Consider the following 27586-nt stretch of genomic DNA (forward strand, 5'->3'; position numbering starts at 1 on the left):
CTCTGTTGCTCCTGCAGAGAGAAACAATCCAATAAGTTTTTTCAAAACACCTAAACTGGAGGCCATGGCCTTCCCTGTGCAGTTTCCTACAGGCCAAAACACACTTGATGAAAGAAGGCTGATCAAAGTATCCCCCAGTGGGTATTTCAAATCAAGACTTTTCTGCATTGATGATCGTTTTGCCAAAGACACAAACTATTTATTCTTTGCACAGTTTGTGACTGAAATACACTTGGCTACATCCAGCATGACAGTACAGTTAAGGAAGGCAAAGCCTCTGACCAGAGATGGTAGAAAAATAACCTCAGGCATGTTACAAGATAAACATGAGGTGGAGAAACTGGTGCGAAATAAAGATGCAGTGAGATTCATGCAGCCTCTGAGAGGAACCCCAGCCTATTGGGAGAAAACAACAAGAGATCTTTTTGCCATGATCAGACAGTTGGGAACTCCCACGTTCTTTTGCACATTTTCAGCTGCTGAAATGCGCTGGCCTGAAGTGATCGAGGCAATAACAAGGCAGCAAGGTGAACAAGTGAATTTTGAAGGACTCGACTGGTCAGCAAAGTGTGACATCCTGAGAAGCAATCCTGTCACAACAATGCGCATGTTTGACAAGAGAGTTGAAGCATTATTCAGAGATTTACTCTTATCTCCCGCAGAGCCACTTGGGAAAGTCATTGACTACTTTTACAGAGTTGAGTTTCAGCACAGAGGAAGCCCACACATACACTGCCTCCTGTGGGTAGAAGGTGCTCCTGTGTTTGAGGAGGATGATGAGCAAACTGTTCTTGATTTTATAAACAAATACATCACAGCTCAGCTGCCTGATCCACATAAACAACCTGAACTGTACAAAAAAGTAACAGAAGTGCAAAAACACAGTAAGAACCACACAAAGACGTGCTTTAGGAGTTTAAGCTCCGGGTGCCGTTTTGGTTTTCCCAAACCACCCTGCAATGAGACAATGATCACAAGACCCAGTGAGGATGATGCACTGGAAGTAGAAACGGCAAAGAACAAGCTCAGACCACTGAACCAGCTGCTGAATGAACCTGAAACTGCTTCCATGAGTTTAGAGCAGCTCTTGGAAAGATGCAAGTTGACACATGCAGAATATGAGAGATACCTGAATAAAATGAACATGAGGAGTACGATCATACTAAAGCGTGATCCAAAAGACTCTTGGATAAACGGCTATAATCCACATCTGCTTGAAGCCTGGAACAGTAATATCGACATAAGCTTTGTTTTAGATGCTTTTGGTGCTGCAAATTATTTAATGAAATATATATCAAAAAAAGAGGGCGGGCTATCTGAGTACCTGAAAACTGTCATTGAGAACTCCCATAAGGACAGTGTAAATGAGTGCGATGAAATGAGAGCCGTCATGCAGGCATATTCAAAGAAGCGAGAGATCAGTGCACAGGAGTGTGTTGCTCGTGCATGTGGTCTTCACATGAAGCAATGCTCACGTGCTGTAATATTCATTCCAACTGATGATAATCCTGTGAAAATGAGTCGTCCCCTGTCAGTTCTGGACAACACAACACCTGAGTCTTCCAATGTTTGGATGACATCTTTGAATGACAAATACAAAGCCAGACCTGAAACACCAGAGTATGAGGAGATGTGCATGGCAGACTTTGCTGCTACTTGCAGGATTGTCTATGGCCAACAGAAAAAAGGTAAAGATGTTTTGCCCCTTCTCAATGAGATGGGGTTTGTGCAAAGGCGCAAAAACAATAAGCCTGCTATCATCAGATTTCACCGCTGCTCACAAGAAAAACATCCAGAGCAATATTACGGAAGACTGCTTAAACTGTACCTTCCTCATCGTTCAGACCACGAACTGAAAACACCATCGTTGCCAACCTATCAGGCTTTCTATGGTGCTGGCTGTGTACAGCTACCAGGTACTGACCATCTTGAGTACGTGCAACACATTGTCAAAAGAAACAGAGAAAAATATGAGAAAAACAGTGAGGAGATCGAGAGCGCTGTTGAGGAATATGAGCAGAACAGAGGTGTGACTGACGAATGGTGTAATCTGGCACCTGAATCAGATCTCGTAAGGTTGCCACTTGTTGAACAAGAAAGAGAGCGAGACAATGAAAATGAACAGGAAGATGTGCCCGACTACAGCCGTCAGGCTGATGCTTCAACAGAAGTCAGAGCCATCAGGGAACCCCCTGCTATTGATCCCACATTGTTACGTCAGATGTTTCAGAATCTGAACAAGAAGCAAGCCTGCATATTTTATGCAGTTAGAGACTGGTGCATTAAAAGAGTCTGTGCTCTAAATCCAGAGCAGTTTTTCTTTTATATTAATGGTGGTGCTGGAACAGGAAAATCACATCTTATCAAATGCATCTACTCAGAAGCATCTAAGATACTGAGCAAAGTGCCCAGATATGCAGACGACGTTGACATATCAAAACCCACTGTCCTGTTAACTGCTTTCACTGGGACTGCAGCTTTTAACATTTCTGGAACAACACTGCATTCTCTTCTCAAGCTGCCTAGAAGCTTAAAACCTCCCATTCAGGGACTTGGCAATCAGCTGGATGAAGTCAGATCAGAACTTTTGAATGCTGAAATAATCGTCATTGACGAAGTGTCTATGGTGTCAAGACATCTGTTTGCATATGTAGATGCAAGACTCAAACAGATCAAAGGGACTCGGAGACCCTTTGGAGGCATGTCAGTCATTGCTGTCGGAGACTTCTATCAGCTACCCCCAGTGCGACAGTCTAAACCTCTCTGTGTGCACGACCCGTCTGAGATCGACCTGTGGCGGGAGCATTTTCAGATGATCACTCTGACTGAGATTATGCGTCAGAAAGATGATGTTGTCTTTGCAGAGATGCTGAACAGAATTCGTGTGAAAGGAAAGTTGGATGAGCTTTGCGAAGCAGATAGAAATTTGTTGTCACAGGCCATAACTGAACCAGCCCTTTGTCCAACTGATGCGTTGCACATTTTTGCAACTAATAAAGAAGTGGATGCACACAACTCTGCAACACTGGCTCTGCTCCACACTCATATCATTGACATCCATGCAGATGATTATAGAAAAGATCCTAGAACTGGCAGAATGGCACTTCAAGACAGACCATTGAAAGGAGGTAAAAACGAGTTACCAGACACACTGAAAGTTGCAGAAGGAGCTCGTGTCATGCTCACCAGAAACATTGACATACAAAATGGTTTGGTTAATGGAGCTTTTGGAATACTACTTAGAGTAGTTCACTCTGAAAACGACCAACACATCATCAAGCTTGGACTTAAAATGGATAATGAGACATCTGGAAAGAATAACCGCACACCAGCAGACGACATGGTGTACATTGAGAGAGCAGAGGAGAATCTGAAGCAGAAAGGAGTGGTACGAAGACAGTTCCCAGTGAAGCTGGCCTTTGCATGTACAATACATAAGGTACAGGGTATGACAACTACATCAGCTGTTGTCTCTCTTAAGAGCATTTTTGAGCCCGGCATGGCCTACGTAGCTGTCAGTAGAGTGACGTCTCTCAGTGGACTGTATCTTCTTGATATGGAGGAGAAAAAAATATTCACCAACCCAGAAATCACTGCAGCGCTTGAGAACATGAGACAAGCCAACCTTGATGACATGATGCCTCTTCTACACGTGAGGCAAACACTGAGCAGGTCAGAGGTTTTCACCATTGTTCATCATAATACAGAGGGACTGCCAGCTCACATTAATGACATCAAAAGTCACCATGAATTGTGTCTAGCAGATGTTTTGTGCCTAACAGAAACACACCTGCGGGGCTCTTTTGTCGCAGAGAGTCTCCACTTGGAAAATTACAATTTGTTCAAACGCAACAGACACCTGTCCTACACAAACTTTCCCCAGATGGCAAACAGAAGTGGTGGTGGAGTTGCTGTTTATGTGAAAAGTGACATTCAAGTGCATGAAAAACAGTACATCCATAATGTAACTGACCTTGAATTTCTGGCTTTAAAGGTTGAAGCACCAGTCAGTGCTCTGATTGCAGTTGTATACAGACCTCCAGACTACACTCTGAGGCCATTCCTGAAAAACCTGGTAAGCCTATTAGACTCATTGGAGATCATGGACTGTCATCCCATCATAGTTTGTGGTGATTTTAATGAGAATGTTTTATCCAGTGCAAACAAACCAATCCTGGAGCTGTTTGAGTCTAGGGGATACGCACAGGTCATCACTGCCCCTACCACAGAGAAGAACACACTGCTTGACCTAATTTTCATTTCTCAGTCAGTTCGATGTCTCCATTCTGGAGTCATGAAGACATACCATAGTTACCATGACCCAGTATACTGTGTATTGTCCTGTGATGATTCATGATCTAGATCTTTGAATACAGTAAGTAATATCTATATTTTTGAATGACTTAAGAAAGTAGAGCGATGCTTGAACTCCAGAAAGAAGTCCAGACGCTTTTCTTTGCAAGCTCCTTTGACTACGATGACCTGGATGACTGAGAACCTTCACAGACATAAAGTAGAGCGATATTTAAAAGTTGACGCCCTGCATTGCAGTATAATGTTTGAATTGTTTACATAAAATACAATTACATGAATTAAGTAATGATATCAGTAAAAGATGACAATTTTATTTATTACAGAAAATCTAAAATTCACTAACAGTAACCTATAAATGTCAGAAAAATCAAATATAGCAGTTTAAAATGAATAGTGTAGGCATATCCTCTCTGCAGCCAGGCTTCAACATCCTGCCAGGCTGCCCCAGTCTCACTGTGGCTGGGAGGGAGGGAGGGTGGACCAGAGGATTGCCTACACAACACATAAATGTTCAACAGCTTCTTCATTGTTTCTGAGAGAACAATAATGACTAAAGGTTGCTTTTTAAAAAAACAAACAAACAAACAAACAAACCTAATTACAGCAATAATGACAGTTAAGCCACTTTATGTGTGCCTCTATTTTGAAATACTATTTACAAAAATATTATTATTTTGGTTTGTTATAAACTTTAAACTTTTTCAAAAGTATACGATTATATTTTTGGACCAATTTTACTATGAAACATAAATTTTTATGAGCTTTTATCATGTTTCTGGCCAGTGCAATCATCAGGGTGGGTCTGGGTTGATAACTGCACATTTCTGGCCAGAAATGTTTCAGCAGTGTTACATATGTAGTGCATATGTTACACTTGCTTTCTGTTACCAGCTGATACCCTACATTTGTATAGACATTGGATGGTGTGAGGTTGGGGAGTTGAGTGGGAGGGGGGGGTGGGGAGGGTACGGTGGGAGTTGAGGGGGGGGGGGGGTTTCCTTTCCTGTTAGGTTTCCTTTTTTTTTCTTTTTTTTTTTTTTAAGCAAGACACAGTCCTCCTGTGTCTTCTCCAAGCTTCACATGTAAAATCCAACAATGTGAAGCACATAGCAGCCAGAAACTGTAATGCCACAGATCAGAGAAACTTCATCATCACCATCTTCATCGCCATACGATCAGAGCGTGAGACTTCACATCTGGAGCACAGGAGAGATTCTGTGATAAGTCCTCCTTCTAGCTTGTCCCACAAGCAGCCGGTGAGATTTACTCACAACAAAAAGGGTTAATGACATAATTTTCATGAAAACATGTGTTCATTCTTTGTGAAGTGTTTAAATTGTGTTTTCACTTGACCTTAGGAGTGTTAGAGTGTATTGTAATGTCTGTACTCAGGTGTTTCCCTCTGTGATCCATCCCCTTCAGAGCCGAGACACTCAGGACTGAACAGACGGCACAGTTTCTGTGACTGAGCCTCCAAAACACCTTCTTTGAAACCACTCATGATAGAAGGGCTTCATATTTGCAGCAGCACTACTACAGGTATTCAGTTTATTACAGGATGTGTTTGTTTCTTAGGACCAGCTCTGAGTGCACACTACCTAACATATACACCTTTCTGTTCATTACAAACCCACTACTCTGGATCATATGGCCAGTTGGCAGGAATGTTGCTGCAGGAAAACATCCCTGGAGATCACCATCATTGTCAGACTGACTGTGCCTCCTCTGTGCAGTGTCAAGATCCTCCCTAAATGAGTGTGTAAGTTAACATTTTCATTATTTTATTCCCTTTGACAAGACAAGTATCACTGATATTTACATTTACAACTACATATTCCTGTTTTCTGCTCTTCTTTTAAAGTCCTCAGCTATCCTGCTTCTGTGCTGCTTGCCACACATCAAACACTGGCCGGATGACAGGGAGGATCCACTCTGAAGTCACTGGACATGATGAGGATCATATGGGACTTTATAGTTTCACAGAAACGATGTGCTCTGTGATTACAGGTTTTAAATGGACATAATGACTGCCTCTCTCTGATCAACAGGCTAAAGGATTGTTGTCATTGTTAGTGCTCTGTACAATGTATGCTTATTTAGTATTTCATCACAGAGCAAACCTTTTTTTCTTTAACATATTTTTATTTTTTTATTTGTGGGGATAGGTTAATTGATTAATCCAAATTGTCACTAGGTGTGAATGTGCGAGTGAATGTGAGTGTGAATGGTTGTCTGTCCCTGTGTGTTGGCCCTGTGACAGACTGGCGACCTGTCCAGGGTGTACCCCGCCTTTCGCCCTATGACAGCTGGGATAGGCTCCAGCGCCCCCCGCGACCCTGGAAAGGATAAGCGGAAGCGAATGGATGGATGGATGGATGGATATTTTTATTTTGTTCTAATGTTGAATTAACTGTGGGGATTTTTTTTAAGTGGGCACTCGGGATGTCATATGACCAGAAATGTGGTAACTGGAATTCAACAGTATGGAAGAAAAAATCTGCTAAGAACAAAACACACACAAAACCCCCCAAGAAAATTCAAATTCATTCCATGTAATCCAATCTAAAACATTTTAAACTGCTGAACAGCAACACAAACAGCGTTAAAAAACAGTGTTAACAGAATGATTATGATGATTTTGTACCAAAGTTTCAGGTCACATGGCACACCTAGTGTGTAGTGTGGGGTATCAGCTGGTAAGTATAGGTTTTTTTTTTCATATTTGTGTCCTTAGAGTTCAGATAGATAAAGCCTTGTGTATAATAATTAGTCATAACCACAACTCAAAGTCAGGGACTAACTAATTTTGGGACTTTGTGTCTGAGCCCAGGTTAAAACAATGTGTAAAAAAGCATTTAGTGGCATGGCTGAACAATGCTGTATTGATACTTATTTATCCATGTTCACAAAAAGGACTAATGTGTTTATTTGATTATTTGCATGTGTTAAACTGTGTCACCACCTTACGCTTTCATTTGACTTTACTCAAAAATCTCTATACAGTTCTCTTTTACCACTGTGTGGACTCTGTTTACATTAAAACATAAAGAAGAATGAGTAATAAAAAGATGTGTAGACAGATTAAGTAGACCGATAGAAACAGCTGTTCAGCCATGTTCTAAGAAACCAACACAATTTAAAGGTTCAGGATTGTGGTTTTAAAAGTTGAATTTTCATGTATTTCATATCTTGCTTATTATTTTTATTTACTTATTTAATTTAGTTATTTTTATTTATTCTACTAGTCCTTTTCAGAAAGAAGCTGTAAAATATGACTTAAGATTTTTATGTTATTTTCTATGACATACAAAACAAATTGATGTATGTAATACTATTAAACATGATATACACATGTGTATATGTCTGAAAAACATTATGCTGTATATTAAAGTTTGTATTTTCTCCAGAATTTTTGTTCATCTTTTAAGTTCATTTCAATTAGAAGAATTTGAACTTTTAATATTCATTCAGAGGTTTTCTGACTCTAAATTTTCTTTTGTCATTACTCATCTTTTTATTATTTACATTTTAAACATGTTTAGCTTTTTTCCAACTTCTTCTGTGTGAACATCAGCTTTCAAAAGTTCTGCACTTTTGTTTTCAGGTGAAAATTTCTGTATTTTCCAGCTCATTCAGAATTTTTAACTTAACATTCAGCAATTAATTCATTTCAGTGCATACATTCAGATTCAAGCATTCACACTGCAGTTTCTTCAGAAAATGCACTTTCTAGTTATATTTTATTATTATTATTATCTATTCCGTACGTTTTTTGAAAGCCTACTCCTTCAAAACCGTTCAACTTAGAAAAACCATTCAAACACCATTAGATTCCTATTCTTTTGGACAACATTGCTTCTATTTTTTCTCATTTTTAACATTTATATTTTTAATTTTATTCAACTTTTTTCAACAAAAATTTATAATGTATTTCAATGGGGAGACCCTTCAAATTCTCATTCAACTTCCTCCTCTTTAAACTGTATCTACTTCCACATACATTGACATAGAGCCACCATTCAAACTTTAAAACGAAGACAAGACATTCAACTATTCAACTTGTATTTATCTTTTCAATATCTATTATACTTTTTCTTCAGTTCCAGTTTAAGTTTCATGATGTTTTTTCACCCGTTTCAGAGTTTATAATGGGTGTGTATGGGACGGAATGTTGGGGCTAGAGTGAGGCAGCTCAACTGCTAGAGTGAGAGGAGCAAAAAAATTAATCTTAAAATCTTTTTTAAAACTGCTGCTGTGTCCACAGCGTTTGCTCTACAGGTATGATTTTACCCTCAAAACGTAGCCATGGCTGTCCTCTTTCATCCAATGTGTTTACTATTGTCCTAGGTGTTACGGTTCTTTCATAAATGTCACCAATGCACAGCCTCCTCCCTCCAACTCTTCCATAGACTCTAATGTTAAAACGGCTCAGAAGGTTGGTTTGAAAATCAGAAGAGCATGGTGTTTTTACACTGTCACCACGTCCATATAATAAACTCCACAGGCATGAAAACTGAGAATTAGGTAGAGTGGACATTGCTGCCGCTCACGGTGAAAGAATTTCGTCAATACGACCTATACTTTTCATTTGGGAGCGATTTGTTTCGGCCTGACTTTTCTGTTCATTTTAAGCAGCAAAAGTGAGGCGCATGTCTGTGTACGTGTGTATGGAGCCATTGGGTGCAGTCACTATAGCAACCAGGCTCACACCTGCCTGCTTAACGAGCTCTGCCTGCCACTGTGCCAAGATTCATCTTAAGCACTTCTCTTTCAACTGCTGCTGTGTCCACAGTGTTACAGCCATCATTTTACCCTCAAATTGTCGCCATTATTGTTCTCTTTCCAACATCTTGTCTTTCAAAGCTCAGGCATTTAAACTTTTTAAACTGTGTGGATCAAAGTGGAGGGATCACATTTGAGTCATTCAGTGATTCAAAGAATATGACCTTTTAATATTCTTTCAGATGTTTTCTGACTCTAAATGTTCTTTTCTCATTTCTTAGGTTTTTCTAATTTACAATTAAAACATTTTCAGCTTTTTTCCAACTTCTTCTTCTGTGTAACCTTCAGCTTTTAGCAGTTCAGCACCTTTGTTTTCAGGTTAAATTCGGGTTTTTTTTTTTATCTCATTCAAAATTTTTAACTTAAATTCAGTAATTATTTCATTTCAATGCATACATTCAGATTCAAGCATTCACACTGCAGTTTCTTCAGAAAATGCACTTTCTAGTTCTGTATTCCGTACGTTTTTTGAAAGCCTACTCCTTCAAAACCGTTCAACTTAGAAAAACCATTCAAACATCGTTAGATTCCTATTATTTTGGACAACATTGCTTCTATTTTTCTCATTTTTAACATTTATATTTTTAATTTTATTCAACTTTATTCAACAAAAATTTCCCATGTATTTCAATGGGGAGACCCTTCAAATTCTCATTCAACTTACTCATTTTTAAACTCTTACTACTTCAACATACGTTGACATAGAGCCACCATTCAAACTTTAAAACGAAGACAAGACATTCAACTATTCAACTTGTATTTATCTTTTCAATATCTATTATACTTTTTCTTCAGTTCCAGTTTAAGTTTCATGATGTTTTTTCACCCGTTTCAGAGTTTATAATGGGTGTGTATGGGACGGAATGTTGGGGCTAGAGTGAGGCAGCTCAACTGCTAGAGTGAGAGGAGCAAAAAAATTAATCTTAAAATCTTTTTTAAAACTGCTGCTGTGTCCGCAGCGTTTGCTCTACAGGTATGATTTTACCCTCAAAACGTAGCCATCGTTGTCCTCTTTCATCCAATGTGTTTACTATTGTCCTAGGTGTTATGGTTCTTTCATAAATGTCACCAATGCACAGCCTCCTCCCTCCAACTCTTCCATAGACTCTAATGTTAAAATGGCTCAGAAGGTTCGTTTGAAAATCAGAAGAGCATGGTGTCTTTCCACTGTCACCACGTCCATATAATGAACTCCACAGGCATGAAAACTGAGAATTCAGTAGACTAGAAGCTGCTGTCGCTCACGGTGAAAGAATTTTGTCAATACGACTTTTACTTTTCATTTGGGAACGATTTGTTTCGGCCTGACTTTTCTGTTCATTTTAAGCAGCAAAAGTGAGGCGCATGTCTGTGTACGTGTGTATGGAGCCATTGGGTGCGGTCACTATAGCAACCAGGCTCACACCTGCCTGCTTAACGAGCTCTGCCTGCCACTGTGCCAAGATTCATCTTAAGCTCTTCTCTTTCAACTGCTGCTGTGTCCACAGTGTTACAGCCATCATTTTACCCTCAAATTGTCGCCATTATTGTTCTCTTTCCAACACCGTATCTTTCAAAGCTCAGGCATTTAAACTTTTTAAACTGTGTGGATCAAAGTGGAGGGATCACATTTGAGTCATTCAGTGATTCAAAGAATATGACCTTTTAATATTCATTCAGATGTTTTCTGACTCTAAATGTTCTTTTCTCATTTCTTAGGGTTTTCTAATTTACATTTAAAACATTTTCAGTTTTTTTCCAACTCCTTCTTCTGTGTAACCTTCAGCTTTTAGCAGTTCAGCACCTTTGTTTTCAGGTTAAATTCGGGGTTTTTTTTGTTTGTTTTTTAATCTCATTCAATATTTTTAACTCAAAATTCAGCAATTAATTCATTTCAGTGCATACATTCAGATTCAAGCATTCACACTGCAGTTTCTTCAGAAAATGCACTTTCTAGTTTAAAATGCTTTAAGACCTAAATAGTGTTTGAACTTGAGGCTACTAGGGTTCTCAGTTATTTATACTGTTTGAATGATATAGCCTAAAAAGGTTATTTAACCTCCTAAGACCCAAACTCTTCCACGGCATGCATTTTTAATTTCTCTTTGATTATTGGGCACATTAGGGCCCGATGAATGTAAAAACAAAGAATTACCAGATTTTTTTTTTTTGCCTGATTTTTTTGTTTCTAAGAGAAATGAGAGCAACATATAAGGATATTCATTTGAAATTGCGATAGAACAGTAGCATTATAATGTCCTTGTAAGTGGATATCAGGCCCTTGTAGAGCAAAATTGAGTATTGTGGTCTAAATAACCCAGAATGTGATGTCCACATATGTGGACGCCAGGTCCTAGGAGGTTAAACACACACATATGTACACAAGACCATATTGTATGGTGTAACCTCTGTGTACTTTATCAATTTATAAATTCAACTAAAAGAATTGTAAAGAAATAAGCTACATATGTTTCCTTAAGATGCTCTGATCACCAAGAGCCCAGTTAGTGAGTTACCTGTCAGTCTGGATGAGTTCATGTTATTTACACCTTATTTGTGGCTTAAAGGTTAGTGTGACAGTTAAGTGTTGCACTAAATTAATGTAATTCTACCCACTATAATGCTAATTGTAACAAAACTGTGGGAAATGTTCTTACCGTATGGTAAAGAATTATCCAGCCTACCATAATCTATAATGGAATCTGTAGTGGAAATAAGAAGATCAATATCAGCTGAACAGGTGAAAAAAGTATGAAGGTACAATACTTGACACCTTTTTAAAACTACTTTAAAAACTTCTTTGGAGTTTTTCAAGCAGTTTGTTTTATTTTTTGTTTATTTGTTTGTTTTGAAATGTCTAAAACAGCTGCTAGCAAAGAAAAAAAAAAGAGTTCAGCTTTCACTGCTCTTTTTCAAAACTTTTACTACAAGTCAGAGCAGTGGGAATATATTTTCCCCTAAAGATTTCTATCAAATAAATTGATAACGAGTAGAGTATCTAGATGTTCAAGGTCTGTATTGGCTAACCGCGTTAACACTGAAGTATGCCAGTATGTGTGTAAGAAACAAAATCAAGATGAGTGTTGTGTGTGTATCATACTGTGAATAATTTGTCTGCCCCTCATTAAAAGTTAGCAGCTACCACATTCATTATTTGACAGTTTCTCATACAGTGCCTGGAGCATTGTGTTTTTAATTGCAATACTAATAGGCCAATGGCTGTGACAAACATGATGTGGTGCAACATTATCAACACAATCGGCTGTCATATAAATCCTGTAATTAATGAAAGTTGTTGCTTTTAAAAGTCATGTAACATAAAAAGTACAAATTTTGGTCAGTGTTGTTTCCCAGAATAGCTACATATTTAGCATGTAAAGTTTAGTGGCTGTAATCTGCTTTGTATGAGGAAAGATATTATGCACTCGGTGGCATAGCTGAGTTCGATTTTGATCTAGTTCTCCATTGTTATTGGTTCAGTTTTTGTTTGTATGAAAATGAGCTGTAGCTGGATGCGCCTTAAATTTCTTGTTCAGGAGTATGTCTTCCTGTGCCTATTATGATGACACCATAAGTTATAGCTATATATAGTATACAGTTTAATGTTTGCTTGACGATAATTCAGTGTGGAGTGAATTACCAGTTAAACAGCGCTTCTATTCCATCCTGTGCATATTAAGACAACATAACATTGATCTGGTACAGGTGTTGATTAAACTCTCCACACAAGAGCAAAACTCATTTGATAGCTGTTTGCTATTTGGAAGTTTTCAGCTATCAATGAAACAGTATAATAAGGTCCATAAGTATTTGGACATCTACAGACTGTACGCCACCACATTGACTTTTAAATGCTGTTTCATCACATATTGACTGTTTAAAATCCAGTGTAGTCATGTACAGAGGCAACATTACCATTCAGACTAGAACTTTTGTCTTCATGGAAGACTTTTCTTATGCACACTTGCTGAGCTGTAGTATTGGGGGTAGAAATCTTTGACAGTTATTACTGCATAACTGACTATTTAGTTAATTAAGCTTATAGTTGAAACTGATTAGCTAAGGAGCTGTATTGAAGTGATTTATTATAGTGCAATGCACGTATTCAACTGTGAATGGTATGGACAAGATAACAGGACTCATGGAACAGAAAAAAAGACCTCTGAACCGGTTTTGGAGTAAATTAGGGTCAATGTAAAACTATTTGTTAGCACCAGCATTTGCATATCATATCTGGCCAGGCCACTTATGCCCTATGTATTGCAGTAGGAAGTGTAGTAGTTCCTTCAGTAGTCTCAGGATGCTTATTATGTCAGGATTTGTGCTACAAAAGTTGCGATACTCAGCAGGAATTGCATAATAACAACACATTTCAGATCAGGAGACTCTGTAAATCAGATTCTTCAATTAATGTTAAACCACCTTGGATGAAGCTGGAACACAAATTAGGCTATACTAGCCAAGGGATCATCAAATAAGGCTTTATCTTGTTCATCTATAGCAACGAGTGAACATACGTGAACTAATATCAGCTGAGCAGTGCATAAAACCAATCAGTATCTTAGCTTTTACTTTTTCTCTTTACTCTTATTTATTTATTTATTTATTGCCACTATATACCCTGGTGAAATGTCATTTAGATATGAATGTATGAAAAATATAGATAGTGCTCAAACTTACAGAGCACCCACTACTAGCGTATGCAAAAAGGTATTCATAATTCGTACATTTCCCTTGGGAATAAGATGTTGATACAGCTAGCTTTTTATAGCTCTGTGCAAGGTGGTAAATTCAGTCTGGAGACAGCAGAGATAAGTCTGTCAGCTGCAAGATTTACATTTTACATGCTCTTAATGTCCTGGTTTGACTGCAAGGATGCCAGAAACTCTTGCCAGATTGCCAAACACCAGGCCAGAAAAGGGCCCACACAGCTACTTTACAGCTGGCCTTCTAGGCTTTATAGTCCATGGTGATGCACTGAGGACACAAGCAAAAGAGAACATTGATTGGCCAGCTGGACAAGGCCAAGATGCCATAACTTCAAACTTCCGACTGATTGATTTTTATCCAAGTTGCATTACAAGCCTATTGCTTCCTTAGGATCAATTTTAATAGAAAAGCAGTAGATCTTTGTTTATAATGCAGCTTGGCAGGTCACCAGTTGTGCTACATCACTTATTCCGCTTTATTTAACATTTTTTTTTAAATGTATAAAATTTAAATTATTTAATAATTTCAAATTAGTATCTATAAAGAGGGCCAGATGTATTTTCAACATAACAAATTTTTGTATTGATTTTGACTCTGTACATTAGCAATCATACAATCAGGTTTGATTGAAATGCAGACTTTGCTCTTTAATTCAGCAGGTTTAACTAAAGATTTGCATTAACTGCTTTGGAATTGGAGCCATTTTACAAGGCTCAAAAATAATAGGACATTTGACTGACAAGCAATTTTATGGCCAGGTGAATCATATTCTATTATAATTCAGAGTTCATTCTAAGTTTTGAACTTGCACATGGTAGCTGTTGACTGGAATTCTGAAAATGACATCCAAAAAAGATGCTAATGCAAGTGATCGCAAGTGGTTGTCACTGGTCTAAAATTAAAATGAAACCTATCAGAGCTATAGCAAAAACATTAGGATTGGTTAAATCAGTTAAGAGAGGGAATGCACTCGTCAGCTTATTAACAACAACATACCCGAAAGAGCGCAGGAGACAGCTAAAATGGATTGCAGAATTCTGTCCTTGGTCAAGAAAAATCCTTCTCGAAATCTAGTCAAGACAAAAAAAATTATCAAGAAGATACGCGTTTCATTGTCACAGTCTGCAATCAAGAGAAGCCTTCATTTATGTAAGTGCAAAGGGTTTACAAGTTGCAAACCACTGATTAGACTCGAGAACAGGAAGGGCAGATTAGACTTTGCTAAGAGGGGATCTTTGTACAGATGAAACCAAGATCAACTTGTACCCAAATGATATGGATAGAAAAGTATGAAGAAACTGAAAGGGTTAGAGTTTGGAACAGTTTGTGATCTGAAGTACAACCTCATAACATAAAACCTCGTCATTAAACATGGGGGAGGCAATGTTATGGCATGTATTGCTGCCACTGGAACCGGCTCAGTGGTGTTTATTGATAATGTAACTTACTGATAGAAGTAGCAGGATGAACTGGAATTCTGAATATGACATCCAAAAAACATGCTAATGCAAATGATTGCAAGTGGTTATCAATTAAAATGAAACTTATCAGAGCTATAGCAAAAACATTAGGACTGGCTAAATCAGCAATCTGATGATGTGACTTGCTGATAGAAGTAGCCCGATGAATGCTAAGACCCATCCAATTTTACAGCTCAAGAAACGTTGGTAAAAACATTTTTACTGTTTTGTGTGTTTTATTCACCTTTGTAATCTAACAGTAACTAATTTTTTTGTCCAGTAAATATAACAATAATTGCATGGTATTATAAGAGTAGTAATGAGCTTTAATGAGTTATGACTGTAAAGTATGGCAGGCCAACAAAATAATTGGCTAAGCCTAAAAAAAAATCAAAAAAAAAAAATCTGTGTGCTTAATTATGGACTAAACTTACACGAAAGCACTGAAGTTGTAATTAATTTTGTTTATTCCTTCAGTTTCCTTCTAGCACCTTATTTAATAAAATCCCTCAGCTATTAATCTTTTGACATACCTCTGAGCTACTTTGTGCACTCATGGTGGCTCACTGACAAACCAAGCCTGACATTTGACTAATTGCAGTCATTTCAGAGTGATCACTGCTATAATGTATTGGAAATGCACAGCAGCGTAACACAACATGCAGGCACTTCTCTCTGTCTGGTGACCCACTTTATAGTTTGAGTAAAGGGGAAGCTGTTAAAATGCTAAAAGATTCTTCTCATTAAGTACAGTTGTAATTATTGCAATCAGAGCCTTTTTACAAGGTCCACTCTCATTTTTGCAAACAGAATGCAGGAATCAGTCTATGGTACATGGTCGTGTAGCACAGCTGAACTGTAGCTTTCTCCCCCTCCCTTCTGCTCCACAATGGAACAGCAAAAGAATGACTCTTACCTGTCCTTGCCACCTTTAAAATATCTGCGTTTTTGATGAAGACCTCAGTTAGAGCCTCCTGGGCTAGAGCGGAGAGCTCATTACAGCCAGAGGAGTGGAGGATAGCGGAGAGAATGAACAGAGGGACGTAATTGCGTGTGTTAGTGTGAGAGAGAAGGAGAGAGAGTATAGGGTGTGGACTGTGGAGAAAGTACTAAATATGAGAGACTGGGAAAGCCCTTTGTAAGGTGAAATAAGGGGCACTTGGGGACTTGCCGTATACATTGCACCTGTCTTATCATCATTTGACTCTTATTTGTTGGTCTTGCAGTGCTAAACTGTCAGCAATTCCCTGCCTTCTTGGCCTTTACCTGTAAGATCTCATGGAAATGCTGACAGACTGCCAAACCAGAGCTGTCTAGAAAAGGCTGCTGCTGCTTTTACTTGACTTCCATGCGCTGTCAGAATTAGATCTATATGCACAGACCTGCACTTAGGTAGTATTTCAGACTGACACTCAATTAACAATGGATTTCTCTAAATTATTCTTTCCTTCCCGTAGTTTAGTAAGAACTTGGTAATATCTGTTTTGTGTTCATGGGGGTTCCCTGTAACATGCATCTCCCATTCCCGCAGTGTGTCAGTAATGTTTCCTGTAATTATATATTTTTCTGGACCAATTCAATTGTCTCTTGATGTATTCCTCGCTCAGCTGAGCATGTCATTACACACATCATTTGTGTGCAATTTAATGCAGTATGCAACAAGGTTATATTTCTATGGTGGTTCAATTTGAGGGCTCTTAGTTTTTCAGCCACAATCATTTCTCTCTGTCTTTTTTTTTTCTTCTTTCAACTGGCTTTCAAAAAATTGCCTCCGCAATGATTCTGCACTCCTGCCTTGCTCAGTCATGCCACATTTTAAATTCACATTGGAAGATATTCCAATTATCAGTCAGGTAATGTGATGAAAATGGTAACTTTCTGTCTTTAGCCTGGGTGTGCTGATCAATTATTATCAAGTGCATTACATAATGAAATTATATCCATCTGTTTGGTATTTCTCTTTCCCCAGGTGGAGCAGTTGTAGGAATGATCATTTTTCGTTGGCTTTTGACTCTGTGCAGTAACAGGAAAACTAAATACACCCTTTAAGCTTCAATCCGGTTGTTCAGTGATGACGCGACGAATCCTACTTCCGGGTCTAAAGTAGTCTGCGTTTAATATGGCTTTTGTGTTGTTAACATGTTTAATGTTATGTATTTTCTTCTATTTGATCTCAAAAAGCTCCTAAAACAGTCAGTGATCACTGTTGACCTCCCTCGGCTTTTATTACCGCTAATCATTTATTTAAGCTCAGTTTTTAAAACCTTAGGATGTAACTACAGCCCAGCCCATGCAGCAGTATATGAATGACTAACCTCGTATTATGGATGGATTATCTCAGTTGTTCTCCTGGCTGAAGTTTGGTCCTTTTACAGCATCCTGCCATGCGATTACATTTGTTCCTGACCACCGAGAACACTCATGTTAACTTTTATCGAGTGGAAAAAAAGTTAGCTTGTTTATATTATGCTAACATAGCTGTGTCGCTAGCGGTCACGTAGCACATCATTATACACCAGCTAGCCCAACTTCAGTAACCCTACAAACGTCACTGCTGTTTAGTTTTCTGTCTTCATTTATGTTGGAAGTGATAGCAGAGCTGTACGTTTTAATTTGTTTCCAAAACCCTGCAGTCAGGACATGCTATATTGTATTTAGATAGAAGCTAGCGAGCTAACTTCCTGCTACTTCTAACTCTGTTAAATGTCATAAATTCCATTTTCATGGATGCCTGGATGTTAAACTCAATTGTTACACCTGGTAGAGCAGAACGCTGATCATTTTATTAAAGATGAAAGACTTTAGACAGTTTTTCAACTCTCAGTAATGCCATAGTGATCGTTTGATATATGGACCTGCAGCGGAGTTTAGACCCAGACACGGCTAGTGACGTCAGACTGAACAACCGGATAGGAATTAGGAGGTTAAGTAGCTGCCAGATACTGTTAATTAAATGCACTTGATTTAGTCTTTAATAACTGACTAAACACATTTAAAATATGTGTGTCTGTTATAAAAGCAGTTTAATTGTCTGGACTATTCAGGTGGGGAAAAAGCCTTTTCTCTGGAAAACTGAACGATAACTTCAGTTTTCAAAGTTGCATTTGAACAAACCACAAAACTTTAGGAATTACTAACGGTGGGTATGGACAACTCTATGCGTAAATTGTCTGCACGAGTGTTTCACAGAAAAATGTGTTTTTAAATATTTTTGCATAATTATGCTTAATTTTGCTTTTTGGTCATCATTTACAGTTTTGCAAGGAATCATAACACGCGAAATGCTCAGAATTACAATAAAAAATGCACGTAGGGAAAACAAAATACTAAACGGAAAGGAGTAGGCTTTAACCTCCCTCTGTCCATTTTTATCCGCTTATCCGGGACCAGGTTGTGAGGGCAGCAGCATAAGCCCAGAAGCCCAAATGACCCTCTCCCCAGCAACTTCCTGAAGCTTATCTGGTGGAACATCAAACACTTCTCTTTAACGATAAGCTCTCTCTTTACCATCTCTTTATCTTGCTTGACTAGTGTGCAGCATTTACATTGCAGCCTCAGTCAGTTTAAACATATTCTGTTATTCCATATCTCATTTCATTGTATCTTACATGTAAAAATGACTGTCATTGCTAGATGTTGTTATCTATGGTATAATTTTTTGGCTTCATCGCATTGATGCTTGAGAATCTGGATTTTTTTTTTTCATTTTTCTTTTCTTTTTTTTAATTGCATGTAGTTTCTCATGTGGAGCTAACAGAGATAACAGACTACATGACCCTTGTCCTTTACCTATATTCTTCTTTTTCTTTTAGTCTGTTAGTGTTTTTCATATCATCTTTGATTCAATTTTTTAAAACTTGAGATTGAGTGTCTAAGGGGAAATGATATTCAGAACTCCTGTTATTTTTAGTCTGAAAGTTTCTATTTATTCATTTTGTTTTGTTTCCATTCCTGTGGAGATACTTTGGAAACTTGTGCCTCTTCTGACTTCCTCCTTGGACCTCAGACAATATTATTGAATTTTCTACCGCCAGACTGTCTCCTTATTACTTGCCTTAGATGTGCAGTCTTCTTTCTTACAACATCATCACCAGTTTCTCAGCTTTACCAGGAGGTATGCATGTATGCATTTCCTTATATAGAGAAATTGGGTAAGGCCAGCATGCGGATAGTTAGCAAATTGTATGGAAATTCCACAGGTTATTGGTTCCAACAATTCAGATTTGCTAACATACCCATGGTGGTGAGAACAAAATGTCCTCAATGTCCTGTGGACGTGCAAGAGATGTTTGGCTGCACCTCTCTTTCAAAAACCAAACCACAACAGATTAGCAAACATACCTCATTTCAACTGTCAGTAGGTGGAGGGGAGATGATCATTTGGGCTTGTTTTTCAGCCACAGGGCCTTGGGTGCCTTGCAATCAGTGGGTTGACCATGAACTCCTCTGTATAGCAAAGTATTCTAGAATGAAACATGAGGCCATCTGTCCCACAACTACAACTTAGTCAAATTGGATTGTGCAACAGGAAGATGAGCACAGCACAAAATCTACAACAGAATGGTTAAAAAAAAAAAAAAGAGAATCAAGGTGTTGCAGTGGCCCATTAAAAGTCCAGACCTCAACCAAATTGAAATGCCGTGGTGGGATCTAAAGGGACCGGTACATACTGTAAACAAATGCCCACAAACCTCAGTTAACTGACGCAATGTTGTAACTCCATCCTGTAAAAATAACTGTTGCATTAGACAAGTAATTTTACTTTTTTCCATATCGCAGATGATAAAAGGACAATTTGCCACCCAAAATTAAGAGTGATAGCGGCAATATGTAATTTGATTTCCTGTCAAGTTTGTTTCTAGGGTGCACATTAATATAGTGTTTCCTACCCATAGTCTAGTACAAACTCTAGAATTTATTGGGTATCTTTACTTGATCAAGGCCATATAGTTATCGTCTCTTTGACCTAGAATAATAATTGGGCTCCTTTGACCTTCCATTGTTTTTTATTACATATATATCATCCTGATAAATCATAATGGCATGGTGTATGCAAAAGTGACTCTCATTAACTTTAATTACAGTGTGCCAAGTCATCTGAAGGCACTGTTTCGTCCCAAGAATCACCCAGATCCTCCCTCATGGCCACAGGCCCTGTCCTTCATCACCTGTGAAGGTGTATCTTATCTATTACTCCTGAATGGCTATTCATTAATCATTCCCTGATTCCAATCAGATGGTACTTGATGGTTAACATGGCTTTGTTTGGCCATCCTTCAGATGGTGGTATTGGTTTTTGGTTGACCATGGCACTATAGATCCTGCAGCCTATTGCTACTGGTACTTCTGTGTGCATAAGAGCAGCATTCCCCTATATATGTAGAAAACTGAGCCATGTAACTATGTGCAAACTGTTCGTCAGGAGTGTTGTGTTCTTAGCCTGACTTTGATATCCAAGTGTTTTAAATATTGGTTGGAGACCATAATCCTCTACTCATTGACAAAAAAACTTTCTACTAGTTTGACCAGAAACTGAGATGCAAAATTACCATCCCATCTCTTTGTCAATCACTAGAAGATGCTTGATGTGACTAATTGCCACAAATAGAAAATGGTGTGTGCAATGGAAGGAGATTGCAGGTAAAGAAAAAAAAAGAGGGAGATACAATAGAAATAGTTTGCTCTTGTGGCAGGATATCAATGGCACAAAGATGAAACAAATCAACCTTAGGTAGCCCCGGCTGTTAGCCAATCCATAGTAATCAGTGAGACTGCATTGAGCTCTCCGCTTCACGGACCCTTACCAATCAGCAGAGAAAACACAGATCTGTCATCTGTTTTCCTGTGCTCACTGATGGAGACAAAGGCCAGTGAGAGTAAAGTGTGGTAATTATTAGGGGTGCAACGATACACAAAATCCACGGTTCGGTTCGGTTCGATACTTTGGTGTCACGGTTTGATGTTTTTTCGATACAAAAAAATGTTCATGCCTTTTTAATTTGTCATTTATTAAAATTATAAATATAGATTTTTAACTTGAAAGTACAGTTTTAAATTTAATGTTGCTGAAACAACAAAATAATAATAATTTTAAAAAATCCATCTGATCGAGAAATCACTCATCTTTGGAAAAGAGAATTTATTACAGAGAAATGGCTCTTTCCAAAATAAAAGCTATACTATCCGCTTCTTCTGGGCTATATTCTCAGCAGCATATTAAACATATCAGGTCCCCATAAGGACAATCATGTGCTAACGGCTGTCTAAATGACTCGGGTAAAGTTTGTAGCATGCGTGCTTTTTGTTTTTGTCTGCTTTCACTTGTCTTTGCACTAAGATGATGTCAGCGTAAATGTGCAGTCATATTCGTTGTGTTCCCACTAGTGCTGTCAGCGTTAATCTCGTTAAAATGACATTAACGCCATAACGCGGCAAATCTCCGTTAACGAGTTACCGCGGATCGCCCCGTGCGTGGGGCTGGACGGCGTCAACACGTTAACAAGCTAACTGTGCTAATGCACTAGTTCCCACCAATTGAGCATTGCGTGGCACATCCGAAATACTGTTTTACTTTTGTCCATGACACACTTACCATCAGGGTCATGCTTCACATGAAAACCAAGATAGTTCCAAAGGCCAGATCTGAATGAGGGTGGGGGAGGTTCAATGTCGGGTAGCGTTGAGGCAGTTGCCATGTTGCAACGAGCTTAGCTTCTGTCTTGCTAGCTTGTGCTGTGCTCAGTGGATCTGCACTCGACAGTGCAGCCTCGGCGGAGTAGTCGAACGCAGATAACACAGGCAGCATCGTCAGAAGAAAAGCTGATAAAGTAAATAAAATTATCTTGTATTGTTCGATACATATGCGTACCGAACCGAAAGCACTGTATCGAACGGTTCAATAGGGGTGCAACGATACCGTTGCACCCCTAGTAATTATATATGAAGGGTGGGTAAGGAAACTGTGGCCCATGTATATTTCTGCCATAATGACCTTTTAAAGTCTTTTGTTCCCCACATTATTTGTCAGTCATTCAACAGTGTCCCGCTGGCTATCATTAGAAAATTGATTAGGGATTTGAACTAATGCATGCCCACTGCTAATGTCATAATACAGATGGCATGACTCACTTCAGCCTTGTTAAGGAGATTTTGTCTAATCTTGTCTTATGGACTAGTCTGGCCAAATGACTTCCAGAGGGATGTGCTGTGTCTATTTGTATTGATCCCCATTAATTGCTATGACAGGGAAATATAAAATTGTATGTTAGGTGTAATTCAGAAAATACCATGCATCTCCTCAGAGAGAGTGTAGACATAAAGGCAATGAAGATACAGACAGAGACGCACATGCACACACACATTCACAAACACACATCTGTTTTTGTGTCTGGTGGCATCATGAAATGAACTTCCTGGTAGGCAGATGATTTGGCATCAGTGTGCTCAGGTTTTCATAACCTTTGGATGCCTCCCACCCTTGTCCTACAGAGAACCGAGGACAAAGCTCTGTCCTATTAGAGATGAATAATGAGCCTGTTGGCAAAAGAGACGTTGCTAATGTTTTGCCCAAAACTCTAAAATCTGTCCCCAATGATAATGTATTCTATGCCTGTGCCAAACAGGTCTATATTTGAAAAAGTGATTTCATTGCAGATATGACTTATAAAACCTGTAGAGTGGAAACGCATTGTAATATCTGGCAGGTGTGTAGGCATCAAAATAAGGGCTTAGTTTGTTTTCCTGTAATTGATGTCTTTCCTGTGTGGTGGCATAGCTTTGTTTGTTTATGCTAATAAACAACACCAACTTGGGAATGTGGAATAATTCTTTATAAAGTCTTTAGGGTAATCCTTTGAATACAAAGCTTATTTACTTCATATTTTTTGCAATATTTCATGTTTGTTTTTTTTTATTAAGTGGAATAAGAGAGTGTATGGTAGAATAGTATACTGCAAGCAGAGTCTTCCTACCGTGAAAGGTTATGGTCATCAGAGGCAAAAAGGTCAGCTTCATGGGAGACAAAGAGGGTTTTCCTATAAAGACTGCAACATTTAACTTTTTCTTTTGAAACTCCAAGTCAGGGACCATACTCACAAAGCTGTTCCCCAGGGTAGATTATTGCTTTGTAGAAGAAAATCTTTGAACGTTAACGGTCTCTGTTTTTTCACCATCAACTCTCACTCTTGGACACACAGTTTTTGAAATGTCAGTTCTTTAGGGCAACAGTTCTAATTTTTGTTTCGCTTAGTGTAAGTAAATAGATCTGACTGTGAGTTTTTGTTCAGAGATCCCAGGAGAGTGGCATGCATGCTCAGCAGAGAGACTTCTCACTGCAACCTCCCTCGAACATATTGATCAGGAATGCTTATTGGCGTCAGCCCTGTGAATAAAATGCTGCTCTATTGAGTTCAGTTCCCCACTGGGCAACTGAATGAAGAGACAAAAACCTTTAGCACTTTTTTGTGGACTGCTATTCAGCTCAAATCCTAAGCCTAATGACGTCACCGGTAGGAAGAGAAAAATTGAAAATGGCACCTTTGTAAACTGCACCTTTTGAAATGACAATGTATATATCTGTTTTTCTTTTCTTTTCCCCCCTTTCTGTCAGTTTTATGTTATGTGTTGCAGCTTCTCCAGCAGATCGAGAAGAGCGCCGGATTTGGTGTTTATAAAATCAAGGGCAGATAAATAGTGTTGTTCTCCGGCTCTTCACTCAGAATCATTTGTTGACATCAGTGAGAAGAAGAGGCTTGACATGTGCATCCAGATACATATCCCTGCTGGAATCAACCATCCCATTAACATTTAAAACCCTGGAACATGAAAAATGACAGTGTTTATACAGATTCAGAGTACAGAATGAGCAACCTTCTGTATCCACATTATAGCAATTTTTAAGTTATAGTGTGGTGTGAGGAGTGGGAAATAAACTTTTCATATTTTTATTCTTGTGATTTTAAGCACTTAAATGTTGTGGGAAAAATGATTGTTTTTTTAATCTCTGAAATCATTTGAAATAATCCAACATGTTGAGTCCACTCAGTATGTGTTTTAAAATTAGAACCTTTTGATCTGCCTCTAACTTTTCACCCTTTTGATCTGTTTGACTTCAATTCATCGTGTTTTCCCTGAGCCTCAGAATGACTTTATGTAGTCAAGTGATTTCCCATATATCATTTATTTATTTAGTAATTAATTTATTTGTGTATTAATCTATGAGCTATGTATTTAATATTAAATAATGCACAGTCCTTCATGAGATTTTACGATAAACTTCGGGCTTTCTCAGTGGTCCTTTGTTTTCTGTTTGGTTGGAATATAGGGCAGTACAGTTTGGGTGCTCTTGTCAGAGACAGTTTGTGTGCTGCTATTTCGTAACAGTTTTTTGCGGCAGCCGGGGTTTAAGAGACCTTTCCTGGGTAGTGTGTGAGCTCCTGTCGTCCCCTTCACAGGTGAGGAGACATAAGAAGGGTCCAGACAGTTATGGAGGAGTGAGTGCTCAGAGGAAGAACGTTTGGGGGCAACTGAGCTGGCCAGGAGGCTGGGCTCAGTATCGCTATCTGGTGTAGCATAGCCACTCTTATCCTCTTGTAACTCCTCTTGCTCCTCCTCTTCATCATCGTCACAGCACAATGCATGGTACAGAATTTTGTCACTGAAGCGGACTCTTTCTCTTGTGCCAGAGGTACGGGAAGTCTTGTGGCTGTGCGTGGAGCTGCTGGCCTCCTCGCTCGATGAATCTGGAGTAATAATGCGTGGCCCATTGGGGATGGGCAGCCCGCCATTCATCTGAGAGTAGACAGACGCAGTGGTGGGGGGTGGGGTGGGGGTTTGTGTTTGGGTGAGGTTGGTCCCACGACCCATCTCCTGCTGTGGATCTCCTGGTTGCCCGCAAGATCTGCGAGCGGCTGCACCAGCAGCCTCCAGATAACTGCAGAACTCCCAGCTGTCAGAAAGGACATCTGCATTGAGGAAGTCCAATCGGAAGGCCTCTCCCAAGCCCCGCTCACTGCTGGACGTGCTGCTGGCTGTGGCCACGGTCCAGTCATCTGGCTCCAGGTCAAAGTCAAAGTCAGACGTTAGTTTATCGATTTGACCCACCACCTGTGAAAGAGAATAAACAGTTTTAGGTAAAAGATTTTTTAACCTTAACAGCCACAAAGATCCAATCATAAATCTCTGAACAATGGTTCATATATTTAAGAATTGCTACTAAATTTTTTATGTTGTGCCAAGATTTCCAGAGAATGAATCAATAGCCAACTGTAGTGACTTTTACCTCATGACCTCAAGTTAATGATAAACTTCTCTAAAGCTAATGGATTAGTTTAAGCAATATCTGGTGCAATTATGTCTCTCTTAGATTGAATTGCATTTACTTTCCTAACTCCTGTTTTGGAATCAAGATCTAATTCTACTTCTTGTTAGTTTACGACCAAGCGCTTACAAAAATTCAACTTGACCTTTACTTTATGTTTAGTCCTATAGTAAGTAGCATAAAGTGCATTTTACCTCCAATATGTCCTTGTTATCATTTACCTCCAAAGGCCTCTGTGTCCAAAGGTAAGCTTACGAAGGCAAAATAATTAGGATAAAAGCTAAAAGTTACATTTCTGAAAAAATGATACGTAATAATGTATATTAAGCTTTATATACATAGCAAAAAGTGCACGTATCACCTGTTCTGTTTTGGCTGGACTTTTATATGCTAACATAATTAGAACACATAGCATGTGCACTTTTGCCATTTTTGCATATTTATGTCATGAATGCATATTGAAAAAGAAATATTTTTGCACTTGTAGGAAAAAATGCAACGAGGGGATAATGGTCTTACTTTTTGCAGACACAGTACATGAATAGACCGACTCCAATTATATGAAATCTCTAGATGTTTCGCATGCCCCTGAATTGCCCCCCACTGGGAAGTTTAACAAAAGCCAACATTTACTCAGTTTGCCTTTACAGCTTGCCATTACTCTCTTTTGATCCATAAATCTATAATTGTTTGTTCATAGTTTGGAAATTGTCTTTATTTCCACCAAGCTTTTCCTCAGACAGGTGTTAAAAAATTTGCTTCATGTTATATTAAGACAAAATTAAACAATCCTTTGGAATGAGCCTGTAGCACCAAAGAATCCTCTCAGACCAAGCTGTGTATCCTAAATCCAGTAGCTGATTCATTTTAAAATGAGATAAACCTTCTTAGACCTATAGCTTTACAGTATGAACCCCTAATCCAGTGCTTTTGATGCCTGCACTTTGATGTTAATTGTAGTGCTATTGTAATGCCCATGTCAAACAAAATAAACTCAAATGTTCACCTGCTGCACAGAAATGTACCACAAAAGCATTTCATTTATTGTTACCTCAAAATTAACCTCAATGCCTTTGTCATCAGCAGCAGTGTTGAGTGTTTGATGAATAGAAAGCACTTCAGTGGAAATCATGCTGGTTTGCTGACAGCACCTAAAATCCGAGCCCTCTATACTTGACATTTTAGCACCTTTAATCAGCATGTTCTGCTCTCAACAACAATCTATTGTGAAATGAAAACACTCAGCATTCATGTAGCTTGTAAATGATACATTTCCCCAAACTATTCAGCAATTAAGCACAGTGTTTTGAACTCAGAAAACTTTTTTTTAGAATGTGTACACCTCGATTTGCCCTGTAATTGCTGCCGAACAGCAGAGAAAGTGTAGTTTCACCCTGAGATTTGTTGAATATGATCTGTTTTCGCCCCCCCATAATTATTTGCAGTGCTTGCTTCTTTCTGACTCTTATGACTACAAAATGAGTATGCTTGTATCAAAAACTCCAAGTCTTATCTCTGTATGTGGAATTGCTATTGTAATTCATTCTTTGTCCAACTTTAAAAGCTGTAAATTCAAACTTGCTGCTCGTGTGCTCAATAAAAAGCTTAAGAATAAAACTGAATCAATCTTCCATCCTAAATTTGGCTCAAGCATGGTTAGATTCTCCTTGCTGCTGTTTTATCTCAATCCTGAATTTTTCTTGGTGCTGATAAGTCAAAGCACCTGCATTTTGAATCTGGCTGCATACCTCTGCACGCACAGCATTGGCTCATCTGTCAATGAGCTTCTCTGCAGATCTGCCAGTTATGGCATCGTGCACCTCATGAGTACCTGGACTGTGCTTTTCCACTGGCATGCTGCCCGGAGGGAACTAGGCTGTATGAATCCTCTAATCCTTGAATTACTCCACCTGTTTGCTGTGTGATTTGCAGACTTTTACTCATGGAGCTGTTAATGTAAGATGTTTTCAGGGCCAGAGGAGTCTGAATAGCTTTGTTTACTTGATTGCAAAACCTAATTTAA

At 38.7% G+C, this 27586-nt stretch overlaps 2 protein-coding genes and 1 long non-coding RNA gene across 7 annotated transcripts in view; 2 read left to right on the top strand and 1 right to left on the bottom strand.

The window, feature by feature from the left end:
• loxl1 (lysyl oxidase-like 1) overlaps positions 1 to 27586 on the top strand; it is a 301527-nt gene that overhangs the window by 94785 nt on the left and 179156 nt on the right. The gene's annotated exons all lie outside the window — the stretch shown is intronic.
• Positions 3833 to 6686, top strand: LOC309706239. 2 transcript variants are annotated; one of them, XR_014276701.1, is made up of 4 exons: positions 3833 to 4075; positions 5737 to 5853; positions 5970 to 6073; positions 6176 to 6686. It is a non-coding gene; the product is annotated as an uncharacterized lncRNA (long non-coding RNA). The 2 variants fall into 2 exon arrangements; XR_014276702.1 differs by lacking the exon at positions 3833 to 4075 and having other exon boundaries at positions 5369 to 5853.
• The window catches only part of insyn1 (inhibitory synaptic factor 1), a 44569-nt gene continuing 39819 nt past the window's right edge, over positions 22837 to 27586 (bottom strand). Inside the window, exon 3 of the mRNA XM_082536223.1 lies at positions 22837 to 25349. Coding sequence (XP_082392349.1) covers positions 24531 to 25349 — 819 coding nt within the window. The 3' untranslated portion in view covers positions 22837 to 24530. The remainder of the gene's footprint in view (positions 25350 to 27586) is intronic.

Source organism: Aulonocara stuartgranti, assembly GCF_965226115.1.
Source record: "Aulonocara stuartgranti genome assembly, chromosome: 1".
NCBI lineage: Eukaryota > Metazoa > Chordata > Actinopteri > Cichliformes > Cichlidae > Aulonocara > Aulonocara stuartgranti.